Source organism: Molossus molossus, unplaced genomic scaffold, assembly GCF_014108415.1.
Source record: "Molossus molossus isolate mMolMol1 unplaced genomic scaffold, mMolMol1.p scaffold_m16_p_17, whole genome shotgun sequence".
Taxonomy (NCBI): Eukaryota; Metazoa; Chordata; class Mammalia; order Chiroptera; family Molossidae; genus Molossus; species Molossus molossus.
This window is the reverse complement of record NW_023425352.1, coordinates 10,896,076-10,922,198: the sequence shown is the minus strand read 5'-3', so window position 1 is coordinate 10,922,198 and position 26,123 is coordinate 10,896,076. Positions and strand designations below refer to the sequence as shown.

At 55.7% G+C, this 26,123-nt stretch overlaps 1 protein-coding gene across 3 annotated transcripts in view; it reads right to left on the bottom strand.

Annotated features, from left to right (window-relative positions):
- Window positions 1-26,123, bottom strand: part of HSPA12A (heat shock protein family A (Hsp70) member 12A) — a 129,925-nt gene that overhangs the window by 31,447 nt on the left and 72,355 nt on the right. The window contains exon 1 of one of the 3 annotated variants that reach the window (XM_036265081.1): window positions 23,311-23,451. The exons of the other annotated variants lie outside the window; for them this stretch is intronic. Coding sequence (XP_036120974.1) covers window positions 23,311-23,353 — 43 coding nt within the window. The 5' untranslated portion in view covers window positions 23,354-23,451. Of the gene's footprint in view, window positions 1-23,310; window positions 23,452-26,123 lie in introns of those variants that run through there. 3 annotated transcript variants of the gene reach the window in all.

The following is a 26,123-nucleotide window of genomic DNA, read 5'->3' as shown; positions in this document are numbered from 1 at the left end:
ATGTCCAGAGTAAATGGAAATTTTATTGCATGAACTGGGAGACCCTCCTGGCTGCAAAGACCATGGTGTGTGAAACAGTTGCTCTCCAAATGCTAAGTACTAATTATGGAAATGAGCAGAAACCACAGCACCTGGCACAGGCCCAGGGTGGGGGGCTGTGCTTGGTCAATCCTGACCCTGGGCAGCATCTTCCAGTTACCCTCCTCCTTGGGGGGTGGGCTCACTGTCTCTGGGAGCTGGCATTCCCCAGAGACAGTGAGACCCCCCCAAAGCCCCCATAGTCCCAGATGGTGAGTGTGGGGCAGCTCACAATCTGTCTTAACTGCAGGTTCACACACACGTGTCCAGGCAACTGCTGGGGGAGGGGAGAAAATGGTTTCTACAGGTCTTCCTACTAATTTTCATGAATTATATTCAGAAAATCAGAAGCCCCTGCCCATGTACGCCCAGCATTTAAAGGGGCTTCACCAGCTCACCCCACATACAGCACTAAGATACTCTGTCCACCTGGCTTCTCTTCCATGAATTCTGGGTTCATATGGGCAGGGCTATGTCTTACTTCATCTCTGATTTCTCGGCTCCTGACATGTCACAGGTACTCAATAATTGTTGGTGGATGGATGGACTTATGGATGAATAAATGGATAGATGGAAGGTGAATGGATGGATGGATGGGTGGGTGGATGGATGGGTGGGTGGGTGGATGGGTAGATGGGTGCAGGAGGGGATGGATGGATGGGTGGGTAGATAAATGGGTAGATGTTTCTATATGTGCCCCAAAGTGGACTCAGTAATTATCCACAGACTGGGAAGGCTCTGAAGTATTTCCCAACGAAGCCAGCATATTCGTCATGAGTCAGGATATTAGTAACATACGTGCAGAGTTCCCTCCAACAACGTGGGATCAGCTCTCACCTCACCCAGACCCGCCTCTCTCCTCAGGTGTCTCCTTGGGTCAGGGCAACCACTTAGATTCTTCCCTCCCTTCTCATTGCATTCCCAAGTCCCGTCATTCCTCAGATTCTTAGCATCTTTCACATCCCCCCTTTCTCTGCGGCCTCACCGCCAGGACCTTGGTCCAGATCCTGCAGACGCTTACCAGGGCTCATGCATAGCCTCGCTGGGTCTCCCTGCTCCCAGTCTGGCCCTCCAAGTCATGCCCCCCTGCAGTCAGAGCCATCTGGTCAAACTGAAGTCTGCTCGAATTACGCCCCTGTGCAGGGCCTTGGATTCCCATCCCCCACAGGAAGAAGCCCAGCACACTGCTGGAGCCTGGGCCCCAAGAAGTCCAGCCCGCCTCCCTCTGCACCCTCATCTCTCTCCGCTGCCCCCCAGCCCTGGCCATACCAAATCCTTTCACAGACCCTGGAATTTCTGGGCTTGATCCAGCCTCTAGGCCTTCACACATACTGTTCCCCTGCCTGGCGGGAACCCCACTTCTGCCTTATCCTCCAGGGAACCTACCTCCAAAAGTCATCCCCCTCTGTTGGAGGGAGGGAGGTACAGCCTTCTCTACAGGTCTTCCTACTAAGACCTACTACTTCATTTGCACCGGGACCAACTGGCAAAACCCAGCCTGGAGGAAATGCTAAGGACAACAACCGGGTTTCTCCAAAAAATAAATTACAAGGAAAATACACAGGAAAGAAGGAGGAGAAAGTATAAATTAGAGGTTCTCAAACTTTAAGGTGCATCAGAGTCACCCAGAGCACTTGTTAAACCCGACTACTGGCCCCGCCCCCCGAGTTTCTACTTTAGTGGGTCTAGGACAGCAGAAAACGTGCATTGCTAATGAGCTCCCAGGGCACCCTGTGGGCCCCAGAATGACCGTCACAGCTTAAAACAGGAGCAACTGCAGTCACTGCAGTGCATGGGCCTTTGGTGGGTCATGATTCAACTGAACAGAAAAACGACCACTGTTTATGAGACAGCTGGAAATATAAACACTGGCCAGATATTGATAATATTAAGAAATTATTGTTAATGGTGTAGTTTATTATAGTCATTATCCTTTAGAGACACATTCTGAAATATTTATAGATGAAACAATGTGATGTCTGAGATTCACGGGAGCTCAATACATTATTTGCCCTACTTTTGCATGTTTTAAATTTTCCATAATAAAAGAGTTACTTTTTAATGTACCAGTGACATACATGTCCGTCTTCCCAGCTTCAGGAGGGCAAGACAATATTTTTCTTTTTTTTTTTTAATCCTCACCCGAGGACATTTTTCCATTTTTTGTTCAGATAGAGCGGGAGGGGGAGAGAGGTAGAGAGAGAGATGTGAAGGGGCACATCGAGTGGCTGCCACCCGCACGACCAACCCGGGCCGGGGACAAACTGCATCCGAGGTACGTGCCCTTAGCGGGAACCGAACCCGGGTCTCTCTGTACAGCAGGCCGACGCTCCAACCGCTGAGCCAAACCGGCCAGGGCGACAATATTTTTCTTATACAGAGCAAAGGCAGGCCCTCCAGACATACTTGTCAAATGAATGATCAAACTAATAAGAATATGCATGCATTAAACCTACACAGTTTAGGCTTTGATAGCTTGGGAATGTTTCAGACCTGGGTCTCGGGGTGATGAGGGGTACCCGACCAGCTGGCTTCTCTGGGGCTAAGGCTGTTGGGATGAATCTAACAGCCCTTGAAGGAGTCTGAATTTTGAGGCTCTACCAGCCCCCTTACAGCCAGCCACCAACTGGCTCCCACTCTGGAAGGCTCAGCCCAGCCTCGTAGGCAGGCCCCCCTAATCTTAAAGCCCCTCTGCAAACCTGGGGCAGCAGAAGAGGCAGGGGCCTGTCCCCCAACCACTACTAGGCCCCTCTACGTTCTGAGAAACCAGAGCCTGGCCCTGCAGAGAGGCAGGGTCTCTTTAAGGAGCAGGACACACCCATTTTGCTTTGTTCAACTCAAAGGGCTCCCAAGGCCACAGGGGAGGGGCCAGAAGCCTCATGAAGGTCTTGGCATCCTCTCTCCAGGGGATGACATACCAATGTCAGTTGTCACCCTCTGACCCTTTGTACTAAAAGAACAAGCTCCAGGTCTGGCTGGGGCGGGGGGAGGGGTGTTCCTGTGGGGGCCCAGGGTGCAGGCACAGTGTCCTCCATGCTCAGGCGGGGCAGCCAGCTTGGGCCAGAGGGTCAAGGGTATGTCCCCTCAGAACCAGGGCAGTTCAGAACAAAAGCAACACCGAAGTTCTTAGAGGAAGGTAAGAAAACAACGGCCCCTGATGACAGCGCGGAACACGGCCTCGCAGGCACAGAATGCCAGTGGCGGGCCACGGGAGCCTGGGGACGCTACCTCCCCTCTCTCTGGGCGCATCTTCTCCCTGGGAAGTAGGAACCGTGTCCTCAGGGCCTCCGGCACTGTGTCTCCACGAACGGAGGTGATGCAGGAGAAACCCTCTGAGATGAAGAACAGCCCACCAACCACCTGTCAAATTCCCGCACGGGCTCAACTGTCTACGTGCAGTGTTTACTTTAGGCTCGTTTGCAACTTTATTCGAACTCACATTATTAATTGGAAATGACCAGAAATGTGCAAAACCCAGAAGCCCGTCAGCAGCGCCATCGAGGCCGGCCCCCCGAATGGGAATTTCGGGCCAGGCTAGGAGCCGCACAGGCGCAGCGCAGGGAGCCCCGCTGTGCTGGGGGGGAGGCAGTCACCACTCCCAATCTGTGGATGAGAAAAGTCAGCTCAGAGCGTTAAGAAAGAGGCCACACTGCCGGGGTGCTGCCCAGCTGGACATAGAGCTCCCGAGCCCCGAGCCGGCACCCCTGCTAGACCCGATGCCAGGGCTCGCACAGGTACATTTCTCTGGAGAGATGAGCCTAGGCCCGGCAGGTGTGGCTCAGGGGTTGAGCGCTGACCCATGCACCCAGAGGTCACCAGTTCGATTCCTGGTCGGGGCACATGCCCAGGCTGTGGGCCCAATCCCTAGTGGGGGGCATGCAGGGGGCGAACGATCGATATTCCCTCTCATCGATGTTTCCATCCCTCTCCCTTCCTCTCTCTAAAATCAATAAAGAAAAAAATTAAAAGGAAGAAGAGCCTACTGAGAGATGTCACCACAAGTGCCCGTTCCACAGCCGAGCAAGCAGGGTCAGGACGGCGGGACGGAGGTCACAACCACAGGGCTCTGCCCAGCTCCGCCGGCTCTCTCCGGGCTTAGATCAGCGGCCCTGCCTCCCTGGGCTCGGACCCCGAACAGGGAGGGCTCTCCACTTCAAGTCCACAGACCAGGGTGAGGGAGGGGCTGCTGGTAACACGGAGGTCCAGGGTCAGGGAAGCTAGCCCGGCTCAAACCCTGGCGCGGCCACTTCCCAGACGCAGGTCCCGGTGGCTACTCAGCCTCTTGGAGCCTCAGTTTCCTCAAATGGAAAATGGGTGGTGGTGGTGGGGGTGATACATTTTACAGGATTAGTAGAAAATAATACACAAATAAATGAAATAACATCTATAAAACCTGGTGCATGGCGACACTCCATAAACCATAGATGTTACTTATCATCACCACCACCACCACCGTCATCATCCAATCGGTCCAACTGCAGTGGAGAAAATGGCCACGTGCTGACTTTCACCGTTCAACCAAGGCAGAGAGGGGGTAAGCACCTTCCTGAAGTCAACTGTAAGTGCCAGCGTCCCGTGCCCGAGGTCCTTCCCTCCGCCGCCCTGCAGCCCGAGGCTCCAGAACCTGCCCGGCCTGCGAGGGTAGCAGGGCGGTGAGAGAGCTCCGGAGGGGGGGGAACCGGAGCGGGATGACTGCTCATGGGTGTGGCCTTTCTTTCCAGGGTGACGAGAATGTTCTGGAATTGACAGTACTAACAGTTGCACAACCTTGTGAACATAGTAAAAACCACTGAGTTGCATACTTTAAAATGGTGAATTTTATGTGTGAATTACATCTCAATTAAAAAAATAACCCAAGGGCTGCAGAAAACAGCCTTGTAAGGAAAACCGTTCCCTGGCCCGCCGGCCCGAGGGACGCCGGTCACTCCCGCCCCTCCCCAAGCCCACGCTCAGGCAGAGGCCAACCTCTCCGCCCGAGTCTCTGGCGGAGCCAGGGGCAACGGCTGGCACTGGCTTCTCCCCAGGCACCCCGCGCTTTGACAACACAAGAATGTGGGCGCAGAGCAGGGACAGTGCGCCAGCCGCCAGCTGTGTTTGCACTTTTCCCCTAGATGCTCGGAAGTTGCCAGCTGGCCAGGCTGAATGCTCCGTCCTGCTGGGGAGCTGGGGCAGAGGACCTGCCGGTGCTTCCCCCGCCAGTAAGCAGTCGCTAGGTGTTCCAGAACAACCGCTGGGAGGCGCCCAGCAACCTGCAGCCCCATCTTGTCAGGGGAGCAAACCACATCCGCGTGCAAACATTCTTCTCTGTCGCCATTTGCATGTGAGCTTCGGCTGAGCCAAGGTCCTGGGGCAGGGAGGTGTTCAGGAACCTGCCTGAGAAATTGCTGCTTCCAGAAGCTCGAAGAAAACAGAAGGCAAATGCCACAGATGTTCAAAAGAGCCCCCGGGAGGCCAGGCATGGCCCGCCCACTGCAGCCTGGAGGGGAGCTGCCCAGGACGCTGGTCACCTCGGGAACCAAATGCTCTCTCAGCACAGGTGTCCCTCACATTATGAGCAAAGACTTCCATGTTAGCAGGAAGAAAAGTCCTTTCGGAGAGTTTTTAAGACTTCTTAAGTTTTAAAAAATCCCACATTCTTACCTTTTTTATGCAAAACCTTTAATGATGGACTGCCACGCTTACAAAGAAAGCACTAGTAAGCTGGGTTAAAATATGAACTTTAGACTTTGCTAAGTATGTCTGGCAAAATTGGAAGAGTAACTACCCTTGAAATGAGCAAAAATAGAATATTTACTTCCAGAACAGTAAAGAGGGAGAAAAACAAAGAAAACGATGGACAATTCCCCAGAGGACCAAAGTCTTTTCCCAAGTAATATAAATGGACATTCTGGGAAATTGGGTTTATTTCCTCAGGTTACTCCACAGAGCAGCGGTGGGCACTTCAAGCCAGGGGAGCCACAGGGTCCCCAGAGTATCCCCTGGCCCACCTAAGGCCAGAGTGTGACGTGGCGAGCAGAGCCTCCTCACTCAATACACTATATGAATCCCAGGAACTAATGCACATTCTACATTTAGGGACCATGGGGAGGCCACACAGATGGCTTCAGCTGCCAAAATACTCACTCGTCACGGTGCCTCGCACCCTGGCACATGCATGGGCACTGTCCATGAGTGGCCTCGGCACACTTGGCTCCAAGACCCGTGTCCCAGCCCGTGCAGTGACATGGTAGGCAAGAACCGAGGTCCAGGGCATGAGACAGCGCCCCCTCGCCACCACCCACAGACGGCCAACTGCCCAGGCTCAGACTCAGGAAAGAGTCCGGGGCGCCCACTAGCGCAGGCGGTCTGCCTGTGGCTTTTCATCACTGTTGTCCCACAGGCCTATCCCCCCGGGATGCAACCTGCCTGCTCCATGAAACGCCGTGAGCAGGGACTGTTCTCTGACTGTCTTACCAGCTGCGCCTGGGACTCAGTTAACCAGTGGCCGTCTGCTCTGCAAGGCAGAGTGCTCCACACAGAGTGACCGCCTGACTCCCGCAGGCACCCCCCACGGAGCCTGGAATGCCCAGAGTGCAGGGCGGTGACCTCCCCTCCGGGAGGTGTCCACAGGAATGCCTCAGCCGGGAGAGGTGGGAGCTGGTCACAGGGACAGGGACGCCGGCGCAGGCCTGCTATGCCCACCCTCCTCTCCCGGACTTTCTCGCGGGACACTGGGCAGGTAAAATGTGCTGCGGAAGCAGGGCGATCACTTCAGCATTCCCTGGGAAGTCCAGCAGGAAGGACCTGGGCCCCGGGAAGGCGCCCTGTTCCCCTCCCATCGCGTGTGTCTGGCTGTGCCATCCCCTGGCCCATCCCCATCAGGCTGCATTAGTCTCGCCTAGTGGCCACACCCCACACGTGTATTTAATTCATGAGGCTCTCACTAGAGTTCTCAGGCCCAAACAGAGCAAGTGGTGTCAATGTAAGTACTGTAATTAAGCACACTGTAAGGTTCTAGTCTGCGCTCTTTATTAGACGCTGTGGTAAGTGCCCTAGGGGGTGGGGATGCTTGACTGGCACCTTGAAGGCTGAGTAAACAAGGTGGGCGGGAACAGCAGGCAGAGGAACCGCACTGGCCAAGGCAGGGCAGTGCGGAGAGCTTCCCAGGGGGCCTTGCACTCTCCCTCCAGGCTGGCCCCTGGATCCCATCACAACCACCCGTTTCATCAGGTTACTTCCGACTTCAAGTGCCTGCTGTGGTTCTCTATGGCCCTTCATAATGGATCTAACTCCCTAACCAATCAGACACTTCCATTAGCCCCTCACCACTGCTCCCACATCCTTACTGCCCCCAAAAAACCAGCGGCACCAGCTGGGCTGTGTTCTCTGCCATCTGGGAGGCCATCTGCCATCCCCTAGGCCTGTGTCCTGCACAGGTCTGCAGGGACAAGAGGCCCCCATCTTTCCCGCGGGAGACGCTGACCCTCCTGGCTGCCCTCCAACCAGACGCAGCCCTGAGCGCCTCTTCCAGGGGTGGGGGATGGGACCGAGGACCCGGAGTTAGCGGGGCTCCAGGAGGACAGCCAGTTCTGCCACAGACCCAACTCTGTCCCAGGCCTGTTTCACAGCTGCAAGGCGAGCTGACAACTGTTCCCTGTCACAGTGCAGCGCGGAGACCACAGGGAGACCCGCAGGGAAACCCCGAGGAGCAGGAGCGGCTGCTGTTCCCAGAGCGGAGTGCACACCTGCTGTGAGCTTTCCGCCCCATCGCCACCTGGGGCCACGAAGCCCGCTGCCCAGGACCAGAGAGGCCCCACATCACCTGTGCACCCCAGAAACCACTGTGGACAAGCAGGCGGCCCTCAGCCTGCAGTCCCCGAGGCTGACCAGGTGCCTCGTGCCCGCGCCTCGCAACCCGCCGTGGCCGCTGGAGCTCAACGGGCCCTCACGCTGTGGCCCAGCGACCAGGCTTCTACCCGGAAGAAATACATGTACGTGGCCACGGAAAACTTTCTAGCAGTTTTTTTCGTAATTACCAAAATCTGGAAACAACCCGGCATCCCTCAACAGGGGACTGGATGAACAGTGTGGTACCGAAGTGCAGTGAATGAACCCCAAGAGCCCTGTGTTGAGTAAAAGGCGCTGGACGTGAAAGAGTTAATACTCTATGATTCCACTTGTGTGATGTTCAAGACACATCTAAAGTTCAAGATGTCAGAATAATGGTGCTCTCCCAGGCAGGGTCGCTGTGGACGGGCCCGGGGCACAAGGGAGCGTGGAGGGATGAAGATGTCCACATCTTGCCTGGTGTGGAGGTCAGCTTCCTCCTGCTGCTGCAACAAACTGAATAATAGTGTCTTAGGGACTTAAAACCGGACACATTTATTATGGTTTTGGGGGGCGGAAGCCCGAACGGCCTGAAGTTAAGGTGTCGGCAGGGCTGTGTTCCTTCTGGAGACACCAGGGGGAAACCCGTTCCCTTGCCTGGAGACCAGGGAAACCCTCCCCAGCCACCAGAGGACACGGCTCTCTCTCTCTCTCTCTCTCTCTCTCTCTCTCTCTCTCTCTCTCTCTCTCTCTCTCTCTCCCCCTCTCAGCTCACGGCACCTGCCTCCACCTCCACAGCCAGCGGCACACACCTTCCAGTCTCCGACTCGGACCCGCCGGCCTCCCTCTTTCCTGCCCGAGGACTCGAGGGATTACACTGGTCCACCAGCATAATCCAGGATAATCTCCCCACCTCGAGATCCTTAATTTAATCACATCTGCAAAGTCCCCTTTCCACGGAAGGTAACACGCTGAGAATGTTTCAGGGGAGTAGACATGGACATCTTTGGGGGGCCATTGCTCAGCACCTGTAAAAACCCACCAGGCTGAACACTTAACACTCCTGTGCTTTGCTGCACGTGGATCCATCAGCACCAGTAGTAAAGAGCAGGAACGGAGGGCTCCTGTAGTCGGGGTCGCACGTGCCACACCCCAGCTGTGGCTCTGCGGGCACCCACACATTCACCTCCCACCCCCAGCCTACACCATCACCCTGTTTTACAGAAACTGAGGTGCAGGGAAAGACAATCTCTCTGGCAGCTGGCAAGACGCAAAGCTACTCTGAGTCCAAGTCTGACTCCCAAGCCAGCATTCTGCCTGCCCCAAGGTCACCACAGACCCCTGCTACAGGGTCAGGAGGTGCACAAAGGAGAGGGGGTTTCCTCTGATGGCCCCTTTATCTGCGCTAAGGAAAACAATGGTACTGTGGGGATGAGCAAAGGAAAGTCAAGGCAGGGCGGCAGAGATGACAGACGCAAACTGGAGCCACCACTCACCTTGTCCCCACCCAGCAGGGTCAGAAATCCAGACTTACGTGAACTCTCTCATTCATCTTCATTACAGGCAATGCATTCACATGGATGGGAACACATGTGTCCACAGGCCCCCAGCTCGCCCCCTCGTGACCCCACATTCCCCCTCCCCCCCCCACCCTGCCATGCCCTCCGGCAAGCGGCAGCCTCGCCCCAGCGGCACCCTCGCCCCAGCAGCACCCTGGCTCTGCTCTCTGAGGGGCGCGGGACACCCGTGGTGAGTCTGCTCCTAGGAAGGGAGCCGACAGCTCCGGGCCGGAGGAGCTGTAATGAGGCCTCCTGCCTGCGGTGAGCGCACATTCCAGATGGGACCAGAGGCCCTCGCCTAGCCCCAGGCTGCTCCCCCACCAAGCCCCTCCAAGGGGAAGGCCTGGGGCCCATCTGTCATTTTGCCGGATGCCCACCTGAGGCCCGTGACCACACCCCAATATCTAGGGTCCCCCGTGCCCAGGTCCTAGCAGACCTCTGCTGAGCCATCACAGCCAGGAGGACCTCAGCCAAGGTCCCCCGCAGCTGCGGCCGTGAGCTCCAGGAGGGGACAGCTATTTTCAAGTCCCCCGCCTGCTTGCGCAGAGCCCTGCTCCCTGGATGTCTGGTGTCAGGGAATCAGGGGTCTTGGGAGTGGCTTTCTTCCGGCTGGGGCAAGGGATGTGAGGGAGTGTCACAGAAATTATCCGGGACAAGGGCTTTTGAAGAGGACACGCTTTGGGCTCAGAAACCATCGTGTCTGACACTCAGTCTTTCCCCATAAACCGTAACTTTTTGAGCCTCTGTGTCCTTGTTCCTTGAAGGATGATAATACCCCCTGGCCCCTTGGTGCTGGGTGTTAGGAGAGCCCATCTACCAGGGTTGTCTCGTTAGGCCGGGCACGTCTGGGGAGCGGACACCAAGGTTAACAGTGTGCTGCCTCTGGGGGTGGGGTCCTGGCTGTCTCCTCTCTCCCTTCGGGTTATATTTCCCATGATGAACGTACAATGCTTTTGTCATGAGAACCAAGTTATCTTTGTTTTTACCCAGACCTGCCCCAGACAGCATGGGGACAGAGGAGATGGCAGAGCTGGGTGGGGTGAGCAGGTGTGAGGCTGGCTTTCCCCCATCCCCTCCTGCGGCCTCGCTGGGCACCTTCCTGCGGCCTCGCTGGGCGCCTTCCTGCAGCCTCTCTGGGTGCCTTCCTGAGGCCTCTCTGGGCACCTGCTGCGGCCTCGCTGGGCACCTGCTGCGGCCTCGCTGGGCGCCTTCCTGCAACCTCTCTGGGCACCTGCTGCGGCCTCTCTGGGCACCTGCTGCAGCCTCGCTGGGCACCTGCTGCGGCCTCGCTGGGCGCCTTCCTGCAACCTCTCTGGGCACCTGCTGCGGCCTCTCTGGGCGCCTTCCTGCGGCCTCTCTGGGCACCTGCTGCGGCCTCGCTGGGCGCCTTCCTGCGGCCTCTCTGGGCACCTGCTGCGGCCTCGCTGGGCGCCTTCCTGCAACCTCTCTGGGCACCTGCTGCGGCCTCGCTGGGTGCCTTCCTGCGGCCTCTCTGGGCACCTGCTGCGGCCTCGCTGGGCGCCTTCCTGCAACCTCTCTGGGCACCTGCTGCGGCCTCGCTGGGCGCCTTCCTGCGGCCTCTCTGGGCACCTGCTGCAGCCTCTCTGGGTGCCCTCCTGCTGCCTCTCTGGGTTCCCTGCTGCGGCCTCGCTGGGCGCCCTGCTGCGTTCTCTCTGGGTGCCCTGCTGTGGCCTCGCTGGGCGCCTTCCTGCAGCCTCTCTGGGTGCCTTCCTGAGGCCTCTCTGGGCACCTGCTGCGGCCTCGCTGGGCGCCTTCCTGCAGCCTCTCTGGGTGCCTTCCTGAGGCCTCTCTGGGCACCTGCTGCGGCCTCGCTGGGCACCTTCCTGCGGCCTCGCTGGGCGCCCTGCTGCGTCCTCTCTGGGTGCCCTGCTGTGGCCTCTCTGGGTGCCCTGCTGTGGCCTCTCTGGGCACCTGCTGCGGCCTCGCTGGGCACCTTCCTGCGGCCTCGCTGGATGGCCTCTCTGGGTGGCCTGCTGCGGCCTCGCTGGGTGCCCTCCTGTGGCCTCTCTGGGTGCCCTGCTGCCTGGCCCAGTGCTGGTCCCACCTGAAGTCCTTGCCTGCTCCTGATTCCTGCACCAGGACCCCAGCCTCCATCAGCCCCCGTGATCACGTGGCTTTATTTCTCAGCTTCATCCTAGGGACAAGGAGCTAGAAGCTCAGGGAGGTGTCCAGGCTGCCCAAGCCTCACAGTGAGTGCACCGTGGAACAGAGACTCAAACCCAGGACCGGAGCTGGTCCCACAATGCCACGCACCTCACAGACAAAGTGCACTCGGGGACCTGCCTCAAGGGTGTCCCGAAATGCCCTGGTCTCTCAGCTTCCTCCAGGCCCAAGAGACAAGCTACTTTTGGGGTGTTACTTCTGGCTTCAATATTCACCCCCTTCCAATGTTCCCAAATGTCCCCTGTCTGAGGTGGGCCATCTTCAGGGCCAAAACAGAAACCCTGCTCCCTGCAGGGTGGGGACTGCTCTGCTTGGGTCCCAGGCCTCTCTGGGCTCCGACCTTCCCACAGACTGGCACTGAACCCCACCTTTAATCATTTACGCTGGGTCAGAGTCCTGGTGTTCAGTGGCCTCATTTAGGAGCAAGGCTGGAGCTGGCAGTGTGCTGACCACATGGCCCCTGCGGGTTCAGGGGGGCAGAGTTGTAATATGCACAGATGGAAACCAAGCGCCCAGTTCTCTGTGAGGGAGAAACAGGCCCTGTGCCGGGGCGGGAGAGGTGGGACGAGGGGGGGGGGGGGGAGGCAGGGGAGGGGAGGGGGGGACTTTGCTGGCAGAAGGAGATGAGGGCTGCTATCCGGGGACCTGGAAATCCCTCAGTAGTCCCCTGTGAGTCACGGGATGAGCTGGGCCACCCCTCTGCCACAGTCATCAGATTTTTGGCTTCTGTGTTTGTGGTTTGCAGCTTATTTTGGCCCCATTGCTAGTATTTCATTAGAGAGTGGCCCCGACCTCTGCCGTCCCCACCACAAGCCAAGATTTTTGAGGGGCACTCTTCCCAGGACCCCAGCTGCGACCTGTGTCCAGGAATGCAGGCCTGATAACCTGGTGAGAAAGTCTGTTTTTCCATAGGAAAGTCTGCGTTACAGTCAACACACAAAGTTGAGATACAAAAAATAAGTAGGACAAAGTGCACTCTGACATCCCTGCTGCTCCTTGATAAACCTCATCCTGCTGCCTCGCCTTCCTTCCTGAGAGCCCCGTCAGGGCCCGGCGTGAACTGGGGATCTCATCAGCGAATGTTCGGGAAGGCCAAGGAGGGCCACCAGGGCGGACTCAGTGTCAACAACCAGCCAAGTCCTTGTGGGTTCATGTCTGAACCCCGAGGGAAGACCTACCAGAAGCTTCTAACATCTTGCAGTCTCTCCCCCTGTCTCCCTCCCCCCTCCATCTCTGTTACTTCCTCTCCCTCTCCCACACACGTGTATGCACATGCATACTCACATGTTCACATGTTTGTACACACACATGCACACGCCCAGCAGCCTCTCCCGAGTCAGGTCTGGCAGGACCCGGCACACCCCGGCGGTGTCAGGTCTTTGCTGGGGCTTTGGCACCTCTGCCCACCACTCTCCTCGGGAGTGTCCTCCCAAAGCTTGGAGCCCTAGGACAGACAATCCCTGTTTCCCAAGTCCCCTCCGGGGGTGCCCCTGAAGCCACCAGGCCCCAGCTGGGTGCTGCACCCCAACGTGCCTTCCTCGGCGCCCCCATCCAGCATCCCAACCAAACAGGCAGCGTCTCAGCTTGCTCTGAGAGACAGCGTGACCCTCTTCTGCCGTGAAGCCACTGTGTGCTCTCAAGGGCCCTGCCATGTTCTAGGATTCTGTTTCTTCATCAGATTGGCTCACAGAACACTGACAGTCCCCTCCACCCTCAGCTCCCACCATTTCTCACTGATCATCGATGTCACCGGAAGTCACTGTAAGTGCTAACGGCTGATACAGTCCCAAATCTGCACAGCAACCCCTCCCTCAGATCTCACCAAGCAGCACGATCCCCCGCACACTGTGGGCCTGACATAGAGTTGTCAAGTTTTGATTTAGCCAAGGACAGACACTTATTAATTCTATCACCTATTATAGTCAATGCATTAATAAAAGGAAAACAGGACTTACCAGTTACCTACTGTGATTAACAAAAGAAGTGTTTAAACTCTGAGATGTAGTGGCTTCACGTAGCCACCAGTCGTGTGCACAGAACTCTGCTCTTCGGGCTTCGCCCCCTGGGACAACGCACGCAGCCACCATCATGTGAAGACGCGACTGGGGCTACACGGTCCAGGACAGCCTCCCTCCCTGGTCTGATGCTCACCTGCACTGCTGGTCGGGGAGCCTCAGTTATGGGGTCTCTCCAGCAGGAATAAGAGATGGGGGGGGGTTGTGCAGAGAGAACTCCAGCCCCCAGGCTTCCCTCCTAGACCGGTCAGCAGACCTATGTTCCAGAAGCCACCTAAAAATGTTCCAGATCCTCTCTATAAAATCTCCTTTCTGCTTTCTTTAGCTAGAAAAGGTTTACTTATCTGCCACCAAAAGTCCTACTTCACACTCTTTTCCAACAAGCCTCTGCCAAGGGCGGGGCACAAATATGAGCCACGACCGATGTCAGCTGAAGGGATATCAAGAGAGGAGCAGAGGAGAGGCTGAGCTGATTCTACCATGACGGACTCGCAGCAGTTAGGTTTGGCTTCTCGTTCCTCTCAGTTACGCATTACTTCTTCAAACACTTTTAAAATGTAACTCCTGCAGGGAGGGACAAGTCATTCACTTATTAATGGCGAAGAGGTTCAGATCCCCCTGCCACCTGACTGATTCAGAGTGGCTGGCTGAAGTGCTGTGTTGGGAAGGATTCTGGGGCCATCTCTGGGTTCAGCTGGGAAGCAGGAGAGGGGGTTTCCTGACCTGGACTCATGTCCAGGCTTCGCCAAGTGTTTGGGGCAATCTCTTTCCTTCCCTGACCTCAGTTTGCCCATCCGTAAAATGCGAGGCTTGGCCCCACCCAGGCCTTTGACAACACAGGTCCCACTTGGCTGAAGATGCCACCTACAAGCTCTGCTTCCTCAGCTTCATCGGGGACAGGACTCCTGACAACTGTGCTGTCAACAGTTTCCTATCCCCACCGGCAGAAAAGGCCCCTCAAGGACGAGAAAAGGACAAGAAAGGAAGGAAGTGACCAGAGGAACTTCACCTTTAGCCCACGGAAACTGGGGGACAAAGAGAGGCCAGCCTGAGGCCCCCAAGTCCACAGGCTTAAGCTCCGACACCTACATGGGCTGGTCCCAAGTGGAACCAGGAGTCTGGGTACAGAGACTGCTGTGCTCAGTCACCGAGAAACCAACAGACCACAGGGTCTGCCTTATAAACACCGGAGGCAGCAAAGGAGGACACTCCTTTTGCCAGTTTATGGGAAACAAAGGACACTAGCAAAACCCACTTTCCTCTGAGATTTTGGGAGCTAAGGGGGGCTCCCTCCCACAGAACTTACTACCTTCCCACAGCCTCCGTTTCTGACACTAAAGTTGAGACACAGTCAGCTGAACTACCCAAAAGACATGCTCACCATCCGGGAAGTAAAACAGTGTCAAAAGTTCAGTGACTGTACCAGAGAACAACGGGGTGATGATAAGTGGCAGTTGTCATTCGCGGTCCTACTCTGTACCACGCAGATATTTGTAAGTGGACACATCCTACAGAAATAGAAACACACATTTCTGCTACAATGCGATATATTTTCCTAAAATCTCCACATTCTGCAAAATCACACACGAAAAATAACAGGTGCATATCATTCAACAGCTACGGAATCTTGTCACCCGAGTCTTTCCAAAAACAGTCATGGTCCCAGGAACGTCCCGACAAGAGAGCCCTGCGCGGCCCTCGGACCCAAAGCCGGGGGAACAGACTGTGGGCTGGTGCTCCTTCTCCGAGACAAGGGGCCTCGGGGACGCTCACGTCTCACAGAGATCATTCTGACCCAGATGAAAAGCCCTGTCCTGGGTGTCACATCTGCGCCCACTGTTTCCCCACAGGGGCGACGCCTTCAGCTCCTTCCTCTGCCCTCTCTGCTTCCCCGAACAGCTCAAGGGGAAGGTGCATCTCTGGATGTTCTGCCTTCTCCTCAGATCCTCACCTACTGCTCTTTCGTGACGAGAAAGCGAGTCCTGCTCCATCCAAACATAAACGCACCGGGAACACGTGCCGGGGGCCAGCACACCTCTGGAACTCCCATGCGGCGGAAGTGGTATGACACCGACTCTCCGGAGGTCGCCCGAGGCCTTGCCGCCTCCTCTGGCTGCTCTAAGGCCCCACCTGCAGAAGCCCAGGCTAGCCTCCTTGGGATGGAAGACCACCTGGGCAAAGAAGCCAGCCGACGCCAGCACCAGCCCCGCAGCCCTGACAAGGCTGTCAGGACTCTCCAGGGCGGCCCAGCCATCAGCTGGCTGCAGTCACATGAGTGACCTCAGGCAAGACCAGCAGAAGAACCACCAGCACAGACCTGCTCACAGAATCAGGAGCAAAGGCATCGCTACTTTTTAGGCCACTACACTTTGGGATTGTTGGTTACACAGCAAAAGCAAACTAATGTGACATTTTGCAGACATTTACAATTCTTTACAAATGTAATAGAATTCCCCACTTGGGAGCCAATAAACCTTTTATTTAGGTTTCCATGATTCCATATGCCCCTGAGAAAGGGCTAAGCCACCCCGAAAGTGGCAGGGTCTCCAAAGACCCTGCCAGGACTGAATAAAAGGTAAGGGCTGCCCAGCCAGTGTGGCTCAATGGCTGAGCATCGACCCATGCACCAAGAGGTTACCGGTTCGATTCCCGGTCAGGACACATGTCCAGGTTGTGGGCCAAATCCCCAGTGGGGGGCATGCAGGAGGCGGCCAATCAATGTTTCTATCTGTCTCTCCCTCTCCCTTCCTCTTTCTCTAAAATCAATGAAGAAAAAAATTTTTTTTTTAAAAAGGCAAGGGTTGACCAACAACCCAAACATGGAGGAGGAACAGTCTGCAACATTCCAACTTCCTGGGGGACACTGAAGACTCTCTAACTAACACCCCTAAATCTAGGCAAGACCCAGTCTGGCTGTGCCATCTTTCTGGCTGTGCTAGGATGAATACTGGTCCCCCAAGTATGCCTGTGTCCTAATCTCTGGAACCTATAAATATGTTATCTACATGACAAAAGGGATGTTGCAGGTATGAGGAAATCAAGGGTCTTGAGATGGGGAGAGACTTCTGACTATCTGGGAGGCTTCATAAGAGGTCCTCACAAGAGGGAGGCAGGAGGGGCAGAGTGGAGAGGTGACGGCGGAAGGGCAGTGGGAGCGATGAAGAGGGAAGACGGGGCCACGAGCCAAGAAATGTGGGTGACCTCTAGAAGCTAGGTAACGTGAGCTTCCAGAAGCAACACCACTCTGCCAACACCTTGACGTTAGCTCCGTTAGACCCACTACGGTCTTACTTCCAACCTCCAGACCGTATGATAATACACATGTGTTGTTTTTATGCCCCTGAGTTTGTGATGATTTTCATGATGGCAACGGGAAATTCATACACTGGGGAATTCCTTCTGCCTGCAACAATGTAACTTCAGGCTGTTATTCATAACAACCAATGACAGCTAATACTAACAGCTAACACGAATGCAGTGTCTACTTCATGGCCCGGCCTGTTCTAAGTGCTTTTCTTGTGTAAACTCATTTAGTCCTCACAAAAATCACGTGAAAAAGACTATTATAATCCCTATTCTACAGATGAGAAAACTGAGGCTCTAAGAGGTAAAGTAACTTGCCAGGGCCACAGAGCAAGTAAATGACACAGTCCAGAGTTGAACCCCGGGAGTCTGACCCCAGATCCCACGTTTCACTCTACTTCTCCCAAATCAAACCAACAATGAAAATGGTCAGTTACAGCCACTAACTGAGCACCCTCAGTGTACCTGGCTCACACTTAGCACTTGACATATATCCTCACACTTGGTTCTCACCGCCCCCCAGCGGAGCAGGATTATTCCTTCTTGGTTACAGCAGAAGTTGAGGCACAGCAATGTTACACCCAGAGCTTAAACACATCGGAACCCAGAAGTGTCTGAGCCCAAAGCCTGAGTTTAACCACACACGCTGCTGCCTTCCTCATCCCATATGAGGCCCTGACGTCCGTGAAGAGGACAAAGTAGCACAACCACATAATTTATCTTCCAAACTGGGATACGTAGCAAGTGAAAGGAGTCACTCTTAATAATTTCACTGAGACAAGAGGCATAAACCACAAGTGTCCTGGCAAACCAGGACACATAGCCACCCACAAGATAAGAGGACTAACACAGAGGCCCATACTCTGCAGTTCAGGGTTTCCCCAGAGGAGGTGCTATGGAGCAGCCATCAGCCCCACCTGACCTCACAGCTGCCAGGTCATGGTCCAGGCTGGAAGAGAAGGGGCTGGTCCTGGCAGAGGTCAGAGCAGCATCTGCAAAGCTCCAAATCTGGGGTCTCAGCACAGTGGGCGGAGCCTGTCTGATGGTGGACTGGGAGTCAGTCTGAGGGCAACAGGCGGAAGGCCAAGGATAGAGTTCAGGGATGCAAAGAGCTCTTGAATCCCACTGGTGCCCCAGTCGGGACACCCAGCTGGAGCTCAGAGCCTTGGCAAAGGACCAGCTGGGAGTCAAATGGGGCCAACAGCCTGAGATACCAGCTCTCATCCAAAGTTCTGGGCCTGCAGTACAAGAAGCCACATGGCCTGAGGCTCAGGCTGAGGTCTGGTCCTTCTTAGCTGTGGGATCTCGGGCCAGCCCTTCTCCCCTGTGAGTCCCCGGACAAATGCAGCTGTAGATAACTGCCCTACCTATGTCCACGGAATCCGTAATAGGAAATGATAATAGCAGATAACAACATATGAGCCGGGAAGTATACTTAGCACTTAGCGGGGGTTATGGTAGTAAATCAAATCCACCCTGAAATGGGATTATTCCCACTTTACAGATGAGTCAACTGAGGTTAGGGGTGTCTAAGTAACTTTCCCAGAGTTCCATGGCTGGTAAGTGGTAGAGCCAGGATTGTCATCCAAGTTGACTGCCCCTGTGAAATCCTGCTGGAACATTCTCCTTCCCCATCTGGCCGATCTACAGCTGCACTTTTTGGTCGGCTTTTTGGCTCACCCTACTCTCCTGGAGATGCCCAGGCGCCTATGGGTGGGGCACTAGCTCTCTGCCATATGCTGTTCATTCATTAAGGCCCTGGGTCCTCCCTGCGATTCAAATTATGCACAGTGATAATAAAGAAGCTTTCTCCCCTACCAAAAAGGCCTATTTATGCCATGAGAGCACATTTCGCCCCCACAAGATTGAGTCATCACTCAAAGCCTTGTTAGAATCAAAGCTGAATCTCTTCAGGGATTGACTAAGCCCTGCCCACACCCCCCACCTGCTCTCTCCCACTCCTGACCATCCACGCTTCTAGAAGTACCACTCCACTGTGGAGCGGGCCTGATGTGGATGTCATTCCCCACTGCTGTGTTCCCGCATGGCTTGCTGACTGATGTTCAGTCAGCACACGGCAGGGGATTTACTGAGCACCCACCATGTGCCCTTACTAAGAGTGTCGCCACGGAAGACACAGTCCCTGCCCTTGCTGGGCGAAAAGGCATTGAGAGAAAGAACAGAAGCTTTTAGACTCCGTGACTGATTCACACACCAACTCGAGCATTCCTTGGTTGGGTGATTTGATTCTTTGGCCGGGTAAGTTACCAAATTTCACAAAGGCCTCAACAACCTCATCAGCAAAATGGGTTAATAACACCAGTCTCATAGGTTTGTGGGAGGAGTCAATGGAATTTACCCATATAAAATGGAAACACTGTGCACGCAAGGACCAACGGTTGAGATAATCAACAGCAGTCAGTACCAAAGGCTTTGGAACCCTACAGCCGGGATCGCATCCACGTGGATGAGTCCAAGAAGGCTTCCTGAGCAGAGACACCTGAACTGAGTTCTGAAGGATGAGTAGGAGTTTGCTAGAGAAAGGGAGCATGTTCCCAGCAGGGAAGACTGCATGAGGGCCAAAGGACATCACGGGACTCTGGGAAACACAAGCCTCTGTGTGGGAAGCATGGACAGGGGCTACAGGAACCACAGTGGCAGGGGTCACAGCTGCTGAGACACGCATGGACATGGAAGCGGATCCCATGGCCAGAGCCCTAAGCGGTGATACCCTGAGCACCACTGTTTTATTTTATTTTCTTTACTGATTTTTAAAGAAAGAGGAAGGGAGAGGGAGAGGGAGATAGAAACAGGGAGAGGGAGAGAGAGAAAGAAACATTGATGAGAAAGAACATCGATTGGCTGCCTCCTGCACGCCCCACACTGGGGACTGGGCCCACAACCTGGGCACGTGCCCTGACCAGGAATCAAATCAGCGACCTCCTGGTGCATGAGTGGACGCTGAACCACTGAGCCACACCAGCTGGGCTACCCTGAGCACCACTTTGACTTCTTCTTGGCCAGCTTGGGGGCCACATCCAGCACCCATCCACTTCCACCTATAGTTTGGTGACCTCAGTAAAGTCGGGCAGCCAGATTCTCTCTGTTAGTCATGCATTCATTCATTCATTCATTCAGACATTCAGTAAAATTCTGAATGGGGCCTATGACATGCCAGGCATGTGCTAGCAGAGGCTTGACCACCTCCTGTCCCTCACCCAACCCATTTCCAGCTGTGCCATGCTGGCCTGGCAGATTTTTTCTTGGTGAAATAGGGTAAGAGGGCCTCCCTCATAGAGTCATTCATTTCATTCATTAACAAATGTGGTTAGGGCTAAATGAGTAATTCAATATTCTCAGACTTTAGCATAAATTAAGTCCTCAATAAACATCAGTGTTTAAAATGCTTATTTTTATTATAACTAACTGCCAGGATGGTAAGAATCCTACCTCCAAAGCCCAAAGCAATGCTTAGAGAGGCACCCCCAATCTCGGCAAAACCCCTACCTGCTGTTCCTCACTTTACCCCCACTCCGGAGCAAATTACTAGGTTTCCATTGCCCATATGTAGCTATGATCGTCACCCGAGGAGCTAGCCCAACCAGAACCACCCCTTGGCCCCACCCCAGTTCATCTCATCCTTGTGGGGCTCTGTGTCAACCAACTCAGGTCTTGGTGGGGGCAGGACTGAAAGTCATCTCTGTCTCTGCAGTTCAAAGTTCCAGAGATTAAAAGGAGGCATATCTGATTTTACAACTTAACTCATTTAAACATTCTATTATGGAAATTTACAAGCGTATACAAAACAAATGGAATCGTGATGAACTACCTTATACAGATCATCCAGCTCCAACAACTACCAATGCCCTGCCATTCTTGTTTGGTGGCACCTCCCCTCCCCCAGCCCACTTTCACCTGACTTGTTGGGGAAAATTTGATGGCCAGTCTTTCTGGTACCCCCCAGCACTCGGGGCTCCCACTGCTCACAGTCCCAACTCAGTTCGATATCTGTGACACTCATCCTTTTGCACCAAGAGCATCCTTGAAATAACCCCAGGAGAACAACCATTTTTATGTCCCTAAAAGAATGACAATCACTGGCTACAGCCATGGGGGTTATACAGGATGGTGGTGAAAGGCCGGAGATCTGGAATCAGATGGCCTGGGTTTGCATCAATACTTGCTAGATATGTGACCTTGGATAGGTCATTCAACCCATGTTCAGATTTCCTACCCGGTAAAAGGAGACTGCTGGTAACAGGTTTTTCGTGAGGCTTTTAAAAATAAAATATTGCATGTTCATTTCTCCAGCACAGAACATGCAATGAGAAAACCTTAGAAATAGATGTGTTAGGTAGTGGGGGAGCAGGCTCTGCTCCTATGAGATACTATTAATATCTCCCATTTTGTAGACGAAGGGATGCCTGCTCTGTGTCCCAAGTCCATGTGCTGGGAATTCACAGGCTGCCTTGAACTGCGGATCACTGGAAGTGAAGAAACTAGAATAGACACAGGTGAGCGGTGGCAGGTGGCAGGTGGCCCAGCACACCCAGCATGTACATCCTCATCCTGCGTGGTGAGCTCTCCTAACCCTGAGGACAAGGACACAGCAAGTGCTCCAGAGTGTGTGTGTGGGGGTGTGTGTGCGTGTGTGTGTGTGTGTGAGTAGGGGTGCTGAATTCAATTTTACAAGACAAAAGGAGTCTGAGGTTGTACATCCCTGCTCACTCTTCTGATGTGACAAACCCTATGGCCAACCCTGCATTTGATACAGCCACTCACTATCCTGGCATGAGAGGCGAGGAACTGGTTCACTAACTTAAGCTTTAGCGATTCTTGGCAATTCAGATGCCCCTCCCTATCATTCTATTTTTTCTTTTTCCAATTTAAAAGAAAAGGATAGAAAAAAATGAATCGCTCCGGTTGCTGAGTGATGTTCAGACAAAGAGAGCCTCCAGCCCATTGCCCGTTTCTGCCAGCTGGGGCAGGGCAGGGAGGTGGGGGTGCAGATTAGGGACGTGTGTTAAAGCACTGTCTGGGCTCTTGGCCTGGGCTCTCCAAGGTTCCTCCCAAGAGGGAGCCAAGTCAGGATTCCCCCTCCCCCACCACTGCAGTGCTGTGTGGGGAGGCACCTCCTAGATCCTCAAGAACAATGGGCTGGGGAGGGGGCCGGTGCCTCTGGAGCCAGCAAAGGGCGGGGACCTAGTTCACAGACAGCAAGACTGTATGATCACACCGCCCATGGTAGATGTGCTGCCACCTGACTCAGTTTCCCTAGCTTTGGGGGGTCCCTGCAGAGCCTAGCACTCCTTTCCTGGATGAATTTCCATTAAGTCCCGGCATTTTAATTTTATCCTCGCCAAGCGGCTTGTCCTGTTGCTCTGGGGGAGGCCTCCCCGCCACTCTCCGCTCCAGCGGCTGCTGCCGCCACGGCCCTGCAGGTCAGGGACACGCGGCGCCTCCATGCACCCAACTTTCCCCACTTGAGACCCACAATCCTGGCCAGCCCGCGTCCGCTCCGCTGGCAAAGCCATGATTTATAGTCTGGGTTCCAAGAGCTGCTGCTCCTCTTTCCCCCCTGCTCCCCGGTCCTCTCTCGCTCCTTACCCCTCCCCTGCCCCATCTGAGCCTGAACCACGCTCCCCAAAGGAAGCAGCCCTGGAACATCTGCAAAATTCAAGCGTCGGTCCTATGCACTGGGAGCTGCCTTCCTCCCCACCCTCGCTGGGGCAAAGAGGGGACAGCCGAGCCCCCGCTGCTACGCCCCTTCACAGTCCAGAGAATCCCTGGGGAGAGGGGGGGGGCGTGCAATGCAGTTTGGACCAGAGCTGCAGCCCCTACTCCGGGCTCTTAGGACCGATCTCGGCAGGGTGAGGGAGGAGGCAGATCCAAATCTTCGATTTCCCACAGGTCCCTACCCCGCCTCGCCGAGTCACGGAAATGAGCCGCTGGGGATACGGGACCACCCCGCGACCAGCCCTCCCCCGGTAGGTGCGGGCGTTCCTGCACAGCGCGCATTAGATTAACCAGGTGGACAGTTCTCACCCGGACTTGCACCGGGCCCTGCAGGAGGCGCCACCCCTCGGCGAGGACGCTCAGGGTGCCCGGGCGGGGGCTGCTGTCCCCGCCGCAGTGTCCTCACCCCGGTCGGGAGTAGAGCACATGACCAGTGGGCTATGCCTCCGGCCCCCTGGACCCACAGTCCCGCCGAGGCGCTGACCCCGGCCCCAGCAATTGGGCAGGATGGGGCGGAGGCTCCCACTTTCCCGCGGGCCGCCAGGGAGCCGCCGGGCGCCGGGCCGAACGCGCCCCATCCCTCCTCCGCCCGCCCCGCCGCAGCCGGAGGACCTGCGCTCTGCCCTCACCTCGGGGCCCCGCGTCGCTGCCGACAGCCTCCTTGTCCGCCATGGTCGCGGAGCCCCAGCCCGCGAGAGCAGCCTCCGGCGCAGCGCCCTTGTGGATGCAGGTCGCGGTCCGCGTTCTCGGCGGCGCTCGGCCGGGTCTGAGCCGCCGGGCCGCTCGAGCTCTGCTCTGACGCGACGCCGCGGCAGCCGGGCCCCTCCCCGGCTCCTCCCGGGCCCGCCCCGCGCCCCGCCCCGCGCCCGCCCCGCCTCGCCGCACGGCCGGGAAAGGCCTGGGAAGGCTGGGGCGGCGGCGCGTCGCAGGGCCCTGCGGGAGGGAGAGTCCCGCGTCCGCTCGCCCTCCCTAACCGGTCCCGCCAGGGCCGCCCCTCCTCCCCCGGGCTCGCCCCGAGCGGCCGCGGCGGGGCTGGTGGCGGCCGGGGCTCCCTAGCTCTCCGGCCGGATGCAGGCGCGCGCAGGGCGCACGGCTCGGCGAGCAATAGGGCTCGATTTCAGGTCCCTCGGCCCCGCTACGTGTGGGCTCGTTGGAATCGCAGGGTCCGAAGCCCTACAGTAGGCACCGCCGCCCACTCCACTCTCCCGAGGAAGCCTGTTCCAGTCACTGCCAGTTTATCCCCACCCCCCACCCCATCTCCACGCACGGGTCCCAAAGGAACAGTCAAGGGTTGCGGGGAAAGCGGAACGCGGGAGCCCAGAGGCACTAGCAGCCTAGGCTGCCTCGCGCCTTCCATATATGGGCTCCCATCCGGGCCCTCGTCAAAAGTCTGAGAATGATGATATTAATAATGCAGAGCTTCCTGGTCAATGAGCCATCCTCCCTGTCCTATGGCTCCACCACACAAGCGACACGGGCACCTGTTTGGGCCTGGCTTCTGGGTCAGCTGTGTAACTGATGAGGCAAAGAGGGCAGTGATCATCTAATGACCTGCGTTACTGGGTCCTTCCCGTGTGCCTGGCACCAGGCTAAGTGCTTAAGAGCCTTATCTCGTTTTCTCTGCATAACTAAGAGGTAGGGACTAGTGGTCCCCATTTTTCAGATAAGGAAACTGAGGTTTGAGGGAGATAAGTGATGATCCCCAGAACACACACAGCAAGTAGCCAAGGTGGGATCCCCACCCAGGTCATAATCGTCCTCATGTCCTGAGATGGGCCACAGCTCCCAGGGGGGCCTGGGGAGGCTTCATTGCAGCTAGACACAGAGGACAGCTGGGCAGAGGGCTGGCCCAGGCACCAGTCTCTACTCAGAAAGTGACTGTAGGGTGATGAGCTAAAAGGACGAACTTGTCTTCTGTCTGCCTGCATTAAAAATCCCAAATGTAGCCCTGGCAGGGTGGCTAAGTTTATTGGAGCATTCTTCCATACACCAAAAGGTTGCAGGTTCAATCCCTGGTTGGAGCCAGTTGGGACACGCATGAGAGGCAACAAATTGATCTCTCTCTCTCTCTCTCTCTCTCCCTCCCTCCCTCCTTTCCTCTCTCTCTAAATCAATTTGAAACACACACACATTTATGTACAGTCTGTGGCTGTGTGAGAAACCAAGGACAAGTTACTTAACCTCTCTGAGCCTCAGTATCCTCATCTGTGAAATAGGTGCAACAGTAGAACCCGCAGCATAATGCTGACGAGGATTAGGTGAGAAGATGCACATACCATGCTTTGCTTGGGGTCTGGCACACGGTAGTCAATTCAAAAGGTATTAGATACAATTAAGTCACAGACAACTTTTTAACAGTGCACAATGGCCAGCTGTGCAGGGCAGTTGGGGCACACAGCGGGGGGCACTCCCAGAGTGGAGAACGGTGTTTTCCACAGAGTGCCCTCTCCCTACCAAGGCTACTTGCTTGCTGAGACAGCCCCCCACCCTCTCAGAGGCAGACCCAAGAGATGGCCTGGCAACCAAGAGCATGTGGCAACTGAATGTAGGCAGAAGGGTTAAGGCAGTTGTCCAGGTGACAACTGGCCAAGCAGGCTCAGGATGGAGAGGGGAAGGGCCGACCAGGCCCTGCATCAGTGCTCTTGCTGCCTGCTCATTTCTGCTCCTCCATCTCCACTGAGCAAAGCTGGCCAGGCTGCGGCTGCAGGGACTGGAACACGAGAGGGCAGGGGCAGCCGCCAGCACTCTGGCCGTGGAGCGCAGTGTCACACGGACACATGCCTGGGCAGTGACGCCAGAAGAGAGCTTTCTAATAAACACGGTTTCGATTGAGTCCCTCTCATGCTCAGACCATGCCAGGCTTCCCTCCTCCAAGAGACGAGCCCTCAGTCTTTAGTGCGCTTCTCAACACCTTTGACAACAGTGAGCCCCAGTTTTCCTCTCCGCGGTCTCCCCGCACTGGCCTTCCTTGGCCATAGTTGTCAGCTGCCAGTGTTTCCCGGTGTGGCAGCCCCGTCACTTCCCTCCTCAACTGTCCACATCTAGGCCTCCTTCAGGGGCCCAGTCTAACGCCACCAGCCCAGGGAACCCTAGGACACTGCCCCCACGCCAAGGCTGCCATGTATTCTACACACCCACACACCTCCCATTTTTTCTCCTCCCACTACCCTCTCTGTTACCCAGGCAGTTTGGCACTCAGAAGCCTCCTCTGTCTATCTTCAGGGATGCCCACCTCCACCCCCAGGGCTGGACCTTCCCCCAGGGCTCCAGACCTCCTGAGAGTCTCCCCAGGGTGCCACCCAGGCCCTTCCCACTCAATCAAAGCCCAGCTCATCCTCTCCTGCCCACCCCCCTGGTTACAGGATCTCAGTAACAGGAATACCACCCACCAGCTGCCAGGCCACACACTTGGGAATCAGCTTTCACTCCTCCCTCTATGTCC